This window comes from Myxine glutinosa, chromosome 6 (assembly GCF_964187855.1).
Source record: "Myxine glutinosa chromosome 6, kmMyxGlut1.1, whole genome shotgun sequence".
Classification (NCBI taxonomy): domain Eukaryota; kingdom Metazoa; phylum Chordata; class Myxini; order Myxiniformes; family Myxinidae; genus Myxine; species Myxine glutinosa.
In genome coordinates this window covers 114,894,699-114,910,723 of record NC_136266.1, presented here as the reverse complement: position 1 = coordinate 114,910,723, position 16,025 = coordinate 114,894,699, and the positions used below count along the sequence as shown (strand labels likewise).

At 47.9% G+C, this 16,025-nt stretch overlaps 1 protein-coding gene across 1 annotated transcript in view; it reads right to left on the bottom strand.

Moving 5' to 3' along the window:
• The window catches only part of LOC137430212 (DENN domain-containing protein 3), a 219,002-nt gene that overhangs the window by 117,817 nt on the left and 85,160 nt on the right, over nucleotides 1-16,025 (bottom strand). The window contains exons 6-8 of the mRNA XM_078780421.1: nucleotides 15,823-15,935; nucleotides 11,485-11,615; nucleotides 10,482-10,608 (exon numbers count right to left, since the gene is read on the bottom strand). Of these exons, the coding sequence (XP_078636547.1) occupies nucleotides 10,482-10,608; nucleotides 11,485-11,615; nucleotides 15,823-15,935 (371 nt within the window). The remainder of the gene's footprint in view (nucleotides 1-10,481; nucleotides 10,609-11,484; nucleotides 11,616-15,822; nucleotides 15,936-16,025) is intronic.

Here is a 16,025-nt window from a genome sequence, read left to right as displayed (position 1 = left end):
ATATATATATATATTGTTACGGTTTTTAGAACCTTCACTAGTAAATTTTAGTAAATGTTTCCCTTATAAATGATCCCCTGTAAATATCCCCATCAATTGCCTTGGTTAAAGATCGCACCCTAGTTAGTCCATGTACAACACGGGGCGAACCATAGGACCTCTCCGTAGTTATTTCATTATTATGTGTTTCAGTTAAGGATCTGTTCCCAATAGTTGAATCTGCTTTGCATTAATCAAATAAGATAGGCCCCTTTCAATTCCCCCAATCATCTCCGCAGTAACAGTAGGGCAGCGTTCGCCGCCGTTTGCATTGGGCTGTTTTGCTGGCACCACGCCACCATAAGCCATGCGGACTGAAGCCGAGGAAGAAGGGGGCGGGGCCACAAGAACAAGGTGTGGCATGTCGACTCGTCAGCAGAGGTGGAGTCAGCAAGCCCTTACCGACCAAGCAGCACCGAGGTGAGCCAACCGGTAGGCGTGTCATCAGAGCCGGCAGCTTGATTCCGACACGGCCAATAAAAGCGGCTGCGAGGGACTGCTTGAACAGTTGGGGAGAAAACGTGATCCGGCAGATGAGTGAGGTACCTGACGAGGATACGGAGCATTGTAAGGAGGAGAGTGGGTCCGTTTGACGGCGACAATCCCACGCTTTATTCGCATTGTCCGACCGTGTGAGCTACGAGACCAGAAGCTGCCGCTGGCTGTTCACTTCCAGTCCAGAGCGTGGACCTGGAGCGGACCTCAATGCTGTGCCTCTGCCCGGACCTTCCAGCCCTGCTGTCCCACCTGGACCTTCTCCATCTTCCAGTCATTCCTGCCTGCTATTCCCCTTTCGTGTAAGTCTGTGTGTTCTGTCCTGGGCGTTGATAATATAAGACTGTTTAAGGCTGCCCTGTGTATCTTCTTCTTCTTCGTCCTGTATATTACTTTCGTTTCCTCTTCCTTTGGTTTTGGTGTACATAATTAATAAATATCTGTTATTTCTTACCTTTGGTTTCTTCTTTCCCCCGATCGCTTTTGTCCTGTCTCCAATTGAGTACCTGTGGCGCGATTTGGCCAACGCGCAGAATCGGGTTAGTCAATTGCTAACGGCTCGAATCGCGGATTGCTAAACCGCTCCGCAAATACCATCTTGTCCGTGGTTCAAGCAGTACTTGTCTCCCTGCTTTGCGGAGGGATTGGTAAAGGTATTCGGGAGAACACCTTGACCAATAACCCTGGCCAATCTCACCCCGCAAAGGAGCATTATAAGTACCAGGACTAGAGATGGCCAGCTTAACAGGCCAAGGGGATTAACCCCCCCCCCCCCCTTGCTAAGGGGAGTGCTGTCTCTGAGATCCGTAACAATGGGTGTCGAGGAGTTGGGATTTGGACCCGAACCAAATTTTAAAGAACATCTAAAAATTTGGTCAAAAATTTGGAGCGGCCGAAATCTAGTATTAAGACCCAAATTAAATCGTGCCAGGGATGATCAAGGCGATCGGGTGCCGGTAGGGGAGAATGAGGAGTTAGAGGCAATCCAGGACCCCAGGGAGGAATTGGGAGAGAGGGAAGAGGAGAGCAACGAGGATGCGGTAGCGGGGGTTGCAGGCACACAAAATGGCGGTGCTTCTCACGTGGCAGCGAGAGCCGCGCCCTTTGTACCAACGGTTGTAGACATGCAAGCCTTTATGGCACGAATGAAGGCCCTTATGGTCCAGACGAGTGAACAAATAATGGAAGAATTTAGTGGGCAAATCGGGGAATTAAGAAATGACATGGGAAGTCAAATTGAGGGGTTAGACAGCTAATTTGGGGGGCTAGGAAGCAAATTGGAGGGATTCGGAAGCAGATTAGGGGGCAAATTGGGGGGCATAATTCGGGGTTGAGGGGTTATGAATGTTATGAAATGAATGAGGGGTTAGCGAGGGGGCAAGCCAGGTATGAGATAAAGCAGGTGGAGAGGGAGAGAGACTGCGGAGTGGGCGAAGAGGTCGCGGGGGTCCACGACGAGGTAACGCGGTTTGAGAAGCGCGGGGTGAGCGAGGGTGAGCAAAGCGAAGTCATGTGGACGGGCATAGAAATCGCGACCCGGGGTATGGGGAAGCCGGCGACCGCTGAGGTAGAAGAGGAAATTTTAATAAAGCCGGCGGTCGTCGAGGAGAAAGAAATTAATAAATTAATTATAGTGGAAATTGGAATTGAAAAGACGACGGAGGTAGTCCAGGAATTGAAGGGAGAGGTGGATAATGCACAAAGTCTGGATTCGCATTGTGATGCTGTGCTTATTAACCAGATGAAAAGTTTGCAGGCGGTGGTGGAGCGAAGAAGAAGAACCCCGAAGGTGAGACGGGCTGTGTATGGTGCTAAGAGGTTTTGCGGGAAGGTGTTTGCCGCGAAAATAATTTTCGCGCGCTTGGGATCAAGGCGTAACCCGGGCGCTCGTAAAAGGTCCGTATTGCGCCTTATGGATGGCAATGGCACGCGTGTGAGGAAAAAGTGTGCGTCAAAGAGCGAGTGTCTTACAAAGTATGGAAGTGAAACCGAGTGCGAGCGAGAATGCACGTCGGAGTGTAAGTGTGATGAGAGTGACGCGGAGGGTGAGATGGATGGAGAGAGTGTGCGAGAACGCACACCTGGGTTGGTTGTGGCGCGTGTGTGGGAGGGCACATCGGAGCGCATGAGTGGGTGGATGCAAGAGTGCACCCCCATGAGTGGTACGGAGTACATACCAAGGGAGAGTGCGCAAGACGGTGCGCGATGAGGTGTGTTAAGGAGGTGTGCGAATGACGAGTGTGTGCAAGAAGGTGCGCGAGAGGAGTGGTGTGTAACAGGGAGTGCGGAGGTGGAATGGACGGAGTGTGTGGAATGCATTAGAGGCGCTGAGACGCCGGGTTTTGTGAGTATGAAAGGGGTCGCGTGTGGATGTGAGCATGTACGGGGAACATCGACGTTAAACGGGATAGCGTTCAGACCGACGTATAGCCGATGCGAGCTCCCGGTCCGTGCCGGGCTTTGTGTATTGCGGGAGCCGGCGGGGATCGGTGCCGCGTCACTCCTGTTCGGAGCATCATGCACGATCCGCGCCGGGCCCCGCCCTGCACGGTCGCGTCCGCGCTTTGCTGGGCAAGGCGACCAGCCCGGTTCGAGGGAAGGTAGGAGGGGTCGGAACGGCGCCCACTTGTGGTGGCAGCGTTCTGGCCAGGCAAGATTGGGCCATCGGGCAGGAGACCGAAAGGCCCCGCGCCGGGATGTTGCTGTGAATCTTGGCCCAACCAAACCTCCTCCCCCGAATCGAATGCCGGACTGACCCAACCGCAGGAGACCAAACCACCCGAATTCGAATGGTCGCGTGTGGATGAGTGGGTGGATGCAAGAGTGCACCCCCATGAGTGGTACGGAGTACATACCAAGGGAGAGTGCGCAAGACGGTGCGCGATGAGGTGTGTTAAGGAGGTACTGTACTGTTCTCCCCTATGGGCCGGTGCTCCTGCCTCACACCTAGCTCGGCTTCACGCTGTTGAAACCAAAGCTTTCAGAATTATTGGAATCTGCCGCGATGAAGCTATCTCTGAGGGCCTTTCACTCACTCACCGCAGGCAGGTAAGTGGTCTTTCTGTCTTCTACCGACTCCTCTCCGGCCTTGCACCCCCAGCTCTCTCTGTGCTCTGTCCCCCAAATATTCCTACAGGTCGCACAAGATCTGCCAGCAACCCTCTGATGGTTAAACTGCCGAAATCTCGGCTCTCTGCTCACCTTCACTCTTTCATTCCTCTTTTCTCCTGCCTCTGGAACAAACTCCCTCACTCCCTTCAATCCCACTCCTCCCTCCAGGTCTTTAAAACAGCTGTTCACCACCATCTCTTATCTTCCCCCATCCAAAACCTTGATCTTTTCTACCCCCGCTAATTCACCCCAGATCCACCTTGTTTGAAATTCCAACTTCTTTCCTGGAAGTCCTGGCAGTGTCCATATGTTTTATACCTCTCCCACCGCCCCCTTCCCATGCCCCCCCCCCCCCCCCAAATCCCTCGCCCTCTCTCAGATCTCTCGATGTCTCCATGTCTCTCGGTCCCTGCTCTCAAATGTTGTGTTTGTGTCCTTCCCCCTCTCTCCCCAACTTGTCTACCGCTCCCGATGTTATATGTTTTATGTGTCGGTTTGTCTTTCTGTGTGATTAATGTTCGCTCTTTCACGAGCCTCGATGTTGTATACAAAAAAAAAATAAAAAAAAATAAAAAAAATTCATTGCTCGGCTTTGCGAAGCCGAGTTTTAATGATGTAACAACACACCGAGGCTCAGAATAATGGACGAATAGGGGTAGGAAATTGATGATTGGCAAATTGGATTGGCAAACTTGATGGGTAAAAATGATTGGCAGTAATGATTGGCAAATTTGATTGGCAAAAAAAAAATTGGATGGGCAAAATTGATAATGGGAGACGCCCGATGTGGAGGGATGGCAACTCTGCCATCCCTCCCATCCTACCGGGCACATGAGCAGTAGTTTATGGGGTTATGGCGGTGAAAACCAAGCCACGGAGGGTTTGGATAATTGATTAGGGATCTAGAGAAATGACAATAGGTAACTGTAGAGTTAAGTAGCGACATCGTACCTGTAGAGGGGACTTAGCAGATTAGTGGATTATAATGATGTGGGAGCGCATACTATATGGGGCGACTGGGAAGCGCGAGTTTCAGAAGGGAGTAGTCAGCTTAGATGATGCAGTGTATGATTGAGTAATTGTGATTGTGAGTTGTATTGAATGAATGAGCCTGGGAGGATAGGAGGGTGCGAGAGCCACCAGGTGTGCGTGAGCACCAGGTGAGTAAGCAAGTGCAGGTGAAGCACAGGTGTATGGAGAAGGGTTGAATGAAATAGATGGTATGGAGTATGGAATGGATGGTGTGGAGTGAGTAGTGTGGAATATGTGGAGTGGAGTGGTTGGTGCAAAAGGAGTGGATGGGGAAGATGTACCCCTTTCACGAGTACCCGGGGAGGGTAGTTTAAAAGTAGGTAGAGGGAGTAGGTAAATTGTAGTTGGATATTGGCATCTGTGGTGCGTGTGGTAGAATGGTGTTTGGATGGGTGCATTAGTGAAGTGGAAATGGCTGGGCGTGTGGCCTGTTAGTGTGTGTGTGGTTAAGTGGGCACCCCGCCACTGTTAGGATGTCGGCCAGGTGAGGCCGCAGGTGGGCTCTGGGAGCCAGTAGAGTTGTTCAGTGGGGCACGAGGATCCGGAGGATGGACCCCGGTAGCCCGATGCCAGAGAGGGCGGTAGTGGGGTAAGGGAGCCAGAGGGCCTTCCCCAGGTAGGTTAGGGTAAGGAGCAGGTAAGCTCGGAGGCAACTATAGTGGCGGAGGTGTGCAGGTGAGCGGACCTGCTGGGAGCGCCACACGACCCAGCCCGGAAATTGTGCGAAGGCACAGGGAGTTGAATCGGGGGAGTGAGACCCCAAATTGGTGAGCACCACAGTTTGGTCAATGGGAGTTCGGTTCTTAGAACCACATAGTGTAAGATGGCCAATGGTGTGGCAGGGAAATACCCCGGGTAGAGTAAAAAGTGTTAAAATCATTTAGAGGATAGTGAGGATTGAATTCTCTTTGCACCATCTACATCCACTCACCAAGGTGACAGGACTCCACACCATGTTTTTTGTTGCAAATGTTTTGGAATGGGGAGACGCATCATGACGTGGGGGTGACATTGTGCTTGTTTGTTCCATCTCTTCCTCGTTATGAGGAATTGATGAGAAATTGGGCTTGATGGCAAATTTGGTCAGAGGGATTGTTGATGAATGTGGTATTAGGGGAGATATGGGGAAGACGAGATGATAGCGCCGAATTTGTAAATGTGTAGAGTTTTGTAAATACGTGGTAAGGGCAACGGTAGGGTAGGTGACAGGGGGTGGTGACGTACGGTAGGGACGAGCTTTCTCCGCTCGCACCCATGCGCACCTCACCTCTGCATTACCTTGTATTAATGTGTACCCTTGCGACCTTGCCCCAATGCTTGCTGTGTCCTTTTCTTCCCCACTCACGGCTTGTTCTTTTGGGTCTGGGGGGGAGTGCGCAGGTAGCCGCACTTGTGTGCCCGAGCCGCCGCTGCACAGCCTGCCTGGACCGGTACACCACTTTATGGACCACACGTTTTTGTGGCCAAGCACCACACCGATGGACCCCACGTGTTTGGGCCTGGCCTCTCTGCTGGGACCGGCCATGATGGCCAGAGCAAAGCTTGCTTGTGGACCACGAAGAGGTGGCCCCCTTTGCCATACAGGTGGACCACCCTTAGTTGGCCCCTGTTGGCCCTAAATAAAAATGGACGCGTTGTGTGCCTTTTTATTATTTCAAATAGGCCGCAAGCAAAGAACAAATCAACATCAAGAAACATCGGACCAGCAGAGCAGGGGAAGCAAGAAACAAGAGGAAAGGTCATCAGTTTGTTTTTATGTGTGCAATGAGCACTGGATGGTGCTTTGTGTATTTATTGGTGCTTGGGTGCTGATTGGTGCTTTGGTGCTTTGTAATGCTCTTGTGCTCGGGGGTGCACTGCAATATCAATTGTGCATCCCCGGGCATTTGAGTATGATGTATCGGTTCAGTGCAGTGCATGCTCCTTCCTCTTTTCAAAAGATATTTTGTCTCCCAAAATGACAGGTCCTGGGTTTGCAGTGTAAATACAAATTAGTGTCTTGTAAATAATGCCCCCCACCGGCTTTATGTATACTTTCAAAACCATTCCGCAATTCGGTTATTCTGTGGGCGTGAGTCTGTTCGGTAGGATGCAACGTAGCAGGCGGGATATACTTAGTTGTTTTAAAACTGTCGCACTCAAGGGTAAGGTTAATAGTAGAGGGCTACTACACCTGAGTGTCACATTAAGTAAAGTTATTTCGGGCCGGTACGGCCCTAGAGGAAAAGACGGGTGCTGTGTTATGGTTTTTAGAACCTTCACAAGTAAATTTTAGTAAATGTTTCCCTTATAAATGATCCCCTGTAAATATCCCCATCAATTGGCTTGGTTAAAGATCGCACCCTAGTTAGTCCATGTACAACACGTAGCGAACCATCGGACCTCTCCGTAGTTATTTCATTATTATGTGTTTCAGTTAAGGATCTGTTCCCAATAGTTGAATCTGCGTTGCATTAATCAAATAAGATCGGCCCCTTTCAATTCCCCCAATCATCTCCGCAGTAACAGTAGGGCAGCATTCGCCGCCGTTTGCATTGGGCTGTTTTGCTGGCACCACGCCGCCATAAGCCATGCGGTCTGAACCCGAGGAAGAAGGGGGCGGGGCCACAAGAACAAGGTGTGGCACGTCGACTCCTCAGCAGAGGTGGAGTCAGCAAGCCCTTACCGACCAACCAGCGCCGAGGTGAGCCAACCGGTAGGCGTGTCATCAGAGCCTGCGGCTTGATTCCGACACAGACAATAAAAGCGGCTGTGAGGGACTGCTTGAACAGTTGAGGGAGAAGACGTGATCCGACAGATGAGTGAGGTACCCAACGAGGATACGGAGCATTGCAAGGAGGAGAGTGGGTCCGTTTGACGGCGACAATCCCGCGCTTTATTCGCATTGTCCGACCGTGTGAGCTATGAGACCAGAAGCTGCCGCTGGCTGTTCACTTCCAGCCTGGAGCATGGACCTGGAGCGGACCTCAATGCTGTGCCTCTGCCCAGACCTTCCAGCCCTGCTGTCCCACCTGGACCTTCTCCCTCTTCCAGTCATTCCTGCCTGCTATTCCCCTTTCATGTAAGTCTGTGTGTTCTGTCCTGGGCGTTGATAATATAAGACTGTTTAAGGCTGCCCTGTGTATCTTCTTCTTCTTCGTCCTGTATATTACTTTCGTTTCCTCTTCCTTTGGTTTTGGTGTACATAATTAATAAATATCTGTTATTTCTTACCTTTGGTTTCTTCTTTCCCCCGATCGCTTTTGTCCTGTCTCCAATTGAGTACCTGTGGCGGGATTTGGCCAATGCGCAGAATCGGGTTAGTCAATTGCTAACGGCTCGAATCGCGGATTGCTAAACCGCTCGGCAAATACCATCTTGTCCGTGGTTTGAGCGGTACTTGTCTCCCTGCTTTGCGGAGGGATTGGTAAAGGTATTCGGGAGAACACCTTGACCAATAACCCTGGCCAATCTCACCCCACAAAGGAGCGTTATAAGTACCAGGACTAGAGACGGCCAGCTTAACAGGGCAAGGGGATTAACCCCCCCTTGCTAAGGGGAGTGCCGTCTCTGAGATCTGTAACAATATATATACTAGCTTGGCTCGGCTCGCTACGCTCGCCTCACCAAGCGTCGTTACTGAGGAACGGGCTTATTTTAGCTGAGGATAATGACTGTACCTTAGTTGCTGTGTTGTCATGATTTACACCAATCATAATACAAACAATTATTTTGCACAAATTTATTTGTTGTGTTTGTGATATTACATTTTTATAGGCAATTTAGGTTGAAGATTTAGGCTGAATTTTTTTTTTCAAGAAAGAACCCCTCAGCACATACATAGGGGAGGGGGAGGTGCAGACTGGAGGTTTGGTATGATTACACCTCACCACCACGTAATTCAAAACACCTCACCACCACGAAATTGAAAACACCTCACAGCCATAAAACACATAATAAAAACCCCTCACCACCACGAAATTGAAAACACCTCACAGCCATAAAACACGTAATAAAAACACATCACCACTACGTCATTTAAAAACACCTCAACACCACGAAATTAAAAACACCTCACAGCCATAAAACACGCAATAAAAACACCTCACCACCACGTCATTTAAAAACAGCTCACCACCACGTCATTTAAAAACACCTCACCACCAAGTAATTCCAAACACCTCATCACCAACTAATTCAAAACACCTCACCACCACATAATTAAAAACACCTCACCACCGTAATTATAAATACCTCACCACCACATAATTAAAAACACCTCACCACCGTAATTATAAATACCTCACCACCACGTAATTCAAAACACCTCACCGCCATGTGATTTAAAAACACCTCACCACCACGTCATTTAAAAACACCTCAACACCACATAATTCAAAATATTTCACCACCACGTGGATTCAAAACCACCACAACGTTATTAAAAACACTTCACAACCACGGAAACAAAAGTTTGAGGCAGTCGTTAAGTGACAACACAGACACTGCCCAGATGTGTAGATATCTATCTATAATTCCAGTAATCTCTGTATGTCTGTGTGTTTGTCTGTGTGTTTGTCTGTGTGTTTGTCTGTGTGTTTGTCTGTGTGTTTGTCTGTGACCGCTGTTTCTCGACAACCACGGGTCCGATATACTTGAAACTTGCCAGATATATTGCTGGGGACCTGAGGATGTGCCTTTTCAAGGTTTCATATTAATCGGAGAAGTAGTTACCGAGCTATGTCCAAAAAACGATTCAACCAATCAGAGAGCAGCGAGCTATCACGTGTGCCGAACGTGGCGAACAGACTCTGCCTCGGACGGCACATTTGAGAGCGTATTCATTTATTTCACGTTGGCAAACTATGTTGGCGCTATGTTGGCGTTAAACTATGTTTTAAAACTAATTAAAACTAATTTGCGATTCATCGTAACTGCGATTATGCGACCTTCCGGACAGTCAAATGAGGACGTCACTTCCGGACTTACGGATAGTCATAGTGACGACGTACTGATGCTGAACGTGGCGAGCAGACGCTGTAAGGTACGATCGATTGTAGTACACGTTTATAATAACTCTGCCGATACAGGCCCGATTAACTGCAGCGCCATCCGAGCTGCGGCGTCGGGACGATACATTCATTGTACGGTCACATCACGCACTTACGGGCACGCCCATGGGCCCATGGGCACGCCCATGCATGCATGGGCGAAGACATTTTTTTTTTTTTTTTTGGCAAGGAACGGGCACCCACGTACGGGCACGTCCTAGTATAGATAAATGACTGTACCCGAGTTGCCGTTTTGTCATGGTTTAAACCACTCATAATTCAAACAATTATTTTGCACAGATGTATTTGTAATATACGTGATATCACATTTTATAAACAATTGAAGTTGAAAAAAAAAATTTTTCCCAAAAAAGTTCCCCCAAAAAAAAAAAATTGGAAATTTTTTCAAAAAAAATACCCTTAGGACATACCGACGGGAGAGAGATGTGCATACCAGAAGTTTGGTACGATTTCACAAAAGTTTGAGAAAGTAGTTCAGTGACAACACAGGACAACACAACACAGACGCTGCACAGATATACATATATATATATGTCAATATTGTTCCTTAGTAGAAGAAAATGTCTTTTTTAAATAATGGATTACTTTCATGGGTTAGCGCAACTTCAGAAAGTAAAAGGTTCAATACCATTATTAACGAGACCCACAGAGACAGAGTAGACAAACAACCAACATGCCATGATCATCGTTGTTACCTTCTGATCTCGACTATCTGTTATTAAAACTACAAGGTGTGTAAACCTTAGAACATACCAAGTGCAGAGGCCCAGGTGGAGGCATTGGGACCAGTGAGAGGCGCGCGGCAAATTCCCTGACAACCTCCTCAAACTTCCCCATATCATCCATCTCATGATTGTGTTCCTCCAACTCCTGCTGCAAACTAACAGAAAAATACTTTTAACAATAGGAGTGAATCAGGCCTTCCTTACCTCCGATTAGAGTTTATGCTCAACGCCAAGGTAAACTCCTCTTTTTCATGATGTGAACAGCACAATGAACGCAAGGATTGTTCCGATATACTAACCTAACGATATACTAACCATCAAAAAGGCATTTCACTGAGAATCAGTAGAGCTTAAGTTAATGTGAAAAGAACAACCAACACTAGAGAGCTGATAGAACACGATACGCCATGCAGTTTTTTTTGTTGTTTTTTTGTATACAGAATCGAGGCTCGTGAAAGAGCTAACATTTATTTCACAAACAAATCAAACAGACAAACAAAATATATAAAAAGAGGGAGCGGAAGACAAGATGGGGAGAGAAGGGGAAGCACACAAACACAACATTTGAGAGCAGGGAGATGTGTCGAAGGGAGAGGACTTGGGGGGAGGAGGCGTGGGAAGGGGGGGCGGGGTGGTGGGACAAGTATAAAACACAAGGACACCAAGGACTTCCAGGACAGAAGTTGGTATTTCAAAAAAGTGGATTTGGGGTGAAATTAGTGGGGGTAGAAAAGATCAAGGTTTTGGATGGGGGAAGATAAGAGATGGTGGTGAACAGCTGTTTTAAAGACCTGGAGGGTGGCGTGGGATTGAGTTAAATTATATACAGGAGGGCCTTGCCATTCGTGGGGATTATGTTCTTGAAAATCACCGTGAACCGCAGATCTGCAAACTTTGGGGGTAATGGGGAAAATAGGGTTAGGGACTTCAGCTTTAAAAGTTGTTCAAACGGTAGCCTTGATGAACATGTCTGTGCATCGTTTTGTGCTATTTTATTTTCATGAATAAAAGAGTTAGATAATCGTCCTCACCATGATAGGCAGTCCTTGAGAGCTGTGTAATATGGAGCTTTGGAAAGCAAGCAGATACATGTCGGTAAGAATGCAATCTGCCGTCTCTCCGAGGATTTCTGGCTTCCATCGAGTTCGGGTTGGTCACACACCTGCAGCATCAACACCATACTTGGTAAACGGTTTTCTCGATGATTATATATAAAACTGCACAGAAAGAAAGGCATTTGATAAGCACAGGAGAAGTACCATGACAGAACTTCATAGTCAACCAACTTGGGAAATCCAGGATGGACACAAATAAATCAAAGATGTTAATACTGTGACAAGAAGGAGTAATACATGGATTAGGTATTTAAAAAAGTTACATGAACAAGATACCCACAATTATCCAAGACACACCAACGTTTTCTATTTTCCACTGCGTAACTAGAACTAAAATCCTCCATTTTTCTGGATGCCTGAATCTTACAGAATGAAACACCACGAGGCCAATTTCTGTCATATTTTCCATGCATGCTCGGAGTACCCGGGGGGAGGAACTGCGCACCAAATAATCTCCGAGGGTGGGGAGACGACATGCAATTTTTGCCTGGACACATGGAAGAGTGCAAGTGGCTGAACCCATGACCCCTGCCCGGGAAGGGGGTATTGCGGGTGGCAAAAGAATGCCAATTCTGCACGTCCCTTCATGCTAACAACTGTGCTTCTGTCCCTTCTTCTGTCACCCTCTGACTCAGCATGCGCCCCCTGGCCCTCTCCTACTTCCAGTTCTCCTAGCTCTCCTAATACCCACTGACCCCTCCAACCCCCCTGACGCCCCAGCGATTATCCTACCCTCCCCCCTTTCCCGCCAACTCTCCCACCCCCTCCCCCCATACTCGGCAGACCCGCCCCGGCAAGTATCCTACCACTACCCCCCCCCCCCCCCCCCCCCGCTCATTCCCTGCAAACTCTCCTGTCTCCTCTTCTTCTCAATTCCGCACCCCTCTCCCTCTCCCTCTCCCTCTCCCCGAGCAATGCCGGGTACTGCTCCTCGTATGTAATATGCTACATCGACTGTTCTTAATTGCATGAATGTTTTCCTATCATGTTTATCAAGTGTCGTTATTCACAGTGATGTAAACTTACAAATTATCGTCTGAAAAATGTTAATGCTGCCATCATTTTTCACAATCTCCACATCCGGTGCTGATGCACAAGAGCAGCTTCACTAACACGTTTTGAGATAAAAACATAATAATTGTGTAATTAGCACCGAGTGCATTCCCCTCTCCAAGTGCTGCCCCATGTTAGCGAGCACCCACTGTGTCAGCCGCGTGTGGTTACTAGTAATGTGTATAGTCACTTGACTGGAGAAAATAATTTTAATGCCGAGTTGATAATGTTGTATTTCAAACTAAACCCTCCATTTTTACCTCCGCATATGAAGGTGGACGGAGGTTATGTTTTCACCACTGTCTGTCTGTGAGCAGGATATCTCAAAAAGTTGTAGATGGACTCGAAAGAATTTTGGTGGACAGACTGGGTGTGTGACAAGGACTACTTGATTAGATTATGGGGATGATCCAGATTCAGATCCGACCAATCAATGGGTTACAAAACGTAAACTATTCAGCCTGGCAGAGGTATGCGCTCTACCGACCGTTCTAGTTATGCCTTTCCCCTTTTCCCTTCACCCCACGACCCACTCCCTACGGATCCACTTTGAAAATTTCAAAAATAGAGAAACACATTTTTACATTGATCATATGCATGACCCATACATACACTAAGCTGAAGATGACACCCTCTCCCCCATTCAACACACACACACACACACACACACACACACACACACACACACACACACACACTCACACCTAAATCCCATCCCAAAAGTGCGTACATAATAAGTATGCTACCAAACAATGCACTAGGTTTCCATTCATGTTTATCAAGTGAATCAACAACAACAACACAACAACATGCATTTTAAGGCAATTTTCCCTGCTAGAGTGGGGGTTAGCCTTGCGGGCCCCATGACAATCTTCTCCATTTTGCCCTATTTTCTGCATCTCCCCTTCTTAACCCCCTTGCCCGCATTTCTTCTTCCACCATCATTAGCCAAGTCTTTCTCGGTCTTCCCCGTCCTTTATTTCCTTCCACATTCATTTCCATCAATCTTCTCAACCAGTCACTTTCATCCTTCCTCAACACATGACCAAACCATCTCAACCTGTTCCTCTTCACAGCATCCATCACCGGCTCTATTCCCATCATCTTTCGCAATTCATCATTTGTCTTCCTCTCTCTCAACGATACTCCGCACATTCACCAAACCATTCGCATTTCCACCCTTTCCAGCCTTCGTTGCTGCTCTACGTTCATTACCCATGTCTCGCTCCCATAAATCCCAGTCCCAAATTGTTACGGAACCCAACGTCGGCCTTTTTCCCCTTAAGAAGGGGCCATTAATCCCCTTGTCTATGACTGACCGACGTGAGTCCTGAAGTCCCAACGCTCCTTCCGGTCGGGAGCAGCCAGGGTATTTGGTCTATGAAAAGTCCCAAGGACCTGAGTGCCACTCCTGACCGCGAAGCAGGGGAGGGACTCCCGCTCGAACCCCGGTTTGAGATGGTCTAGTTGCCGAGCGGTTTTTAGCAACCCGAAGTTCGAGTCATTAGCATTCACTAACCCGATTCCGAAACGTTGGCCAAAATCACGCCACAGGTGTTCAATCTGGAAACCTCAAAGACGAACGGATGTGAAGAAGAAGAACGCAAAAGTAGGAAGAACAAATATAATTTATTATTAATATTTACACAATTAAAGGAACCAAGGAGAAGGAAAGATACGAAAATAAAGACAGAAAGGATGGAAGGACCAGAAGACACAGTGCAATTTCTAGCTTATACAGACTAGATGGCATTCAACGACACTCCCCACTTCTCACACATACAGCATACACATTTCCCTTCAGCTTCAATGACACCCCCCCGCCCCCCCCCCCACTCCTCATCAGCAAGCCACTCAGTTCCCGAAACTTCTTCCATGCACATCTCACTCTAGCAACCGTTGCTGAGTCTGATCCACCTTCTCCATTCAGCATGTCTCCTAGGTAGCAAAATGTTTTCACACCTTCCAGCTTCACGCCATCTCCAAGATCCAACTCAACATTTCCTCCATCTGCAGCTCCCTCTGTGCACACCTTACACTTGAATGTAGCTGCCACACTGGTTAGTGACCCTCTCAGACCGCTATATTTTTGATGAACCCACTCAGCGCACATTGTACATTGAATGGAATTCACTCCGGCACCCTTCCTGCACACGGCCACTTCCCAGATCTTTCCACCTCACCACATGCTTTACCACTTGCCATCACCTTCGTTTTTCCGATATTCACCTTCAGACCTTTTGTCTCCATACATTCCTTCCACTTGTTCATCTTCTCCTTCAGTCCATCCATACTTTCCACAATCAACACCAGATCATCTGCATACAACAACTCACACGGTAAACCCTCCTTTACGTTCCGAGCCAGCACATCCATCACAGCTACAACTAGTAGTGGACTTAGTACCGACCCCTGATGTACTCCCACCTTCACCTCAAACTCACCACTGTTCCCGTCCTTCGTCTTTACTGCTGTACGCGCTCTTTCGTACATTGTCATCACTACTCTAATCAACCATTCCTCCACTCCTAACTTCCTCAATGCCCATGTCACTACTTCATGTGGAATCCTATCGAATGCTTTCTCCAGATCAACAAACCCAAGAAACAACTTCTTCCTCTTCTCCATGTACTTCTCCTGCAACTGCCTCACAATAAAAACCGTGTCTGTCGTTCCTCTTCCTGGCATAAATCCAAACTGCATTTCGTCGATCTTCACTTTCTTCCTTATCCTCCTCTCCAACACCCTTTCCAATACCTGCAATCCATGCTCCAATAACTTTATCGCTCGGTACGAGCCACACTCCAGAGGGTCACCTTTCCCCTTGTATAGAGGGACGAGGGTACTCGGTTCCCAATCCACTTTAATGCGGCCTTCTTTCACCACCAGATTACAGATCTCTGTCATTCTCTTCACACCCCAACTTCCTGCTGCCTTCAACATATCTCCCACATTGAATCATATCGTATGAATCATCATATCTCCCACTTTATCAAGTGAATCGTAGTTTACATTTACTGGTGATGACAAATCCAATTATTGATGGGAGCAGGTGCTCAACTGCCAAATGACAATGGAAACCCAGTGCATTATTTTCATCTTCAGAGGAGTGTGACACCATAACTGGGTGTCTTGCCCTGCTAGACTCTTAGCAAAGTGATGGAATGTGGAACAGTGCGAAAGAGCCTGAATAAAAGTTACTAGTGGTCGATGGCAGGTTAGCACCACAGCAAATGACTTCTCCCCTGCGACATCAGTCAGAACCAGGGTGTGTATGCTGGCACGAGGACGTATGGGCGACAGGTAGGTGCCATCTGTGCAAAAACAAACCCAAGTGAACACATAAGTATTAATACAGTAACTTCCTGAAAATGAATATACCGTAACACTTGGAACCAATATTG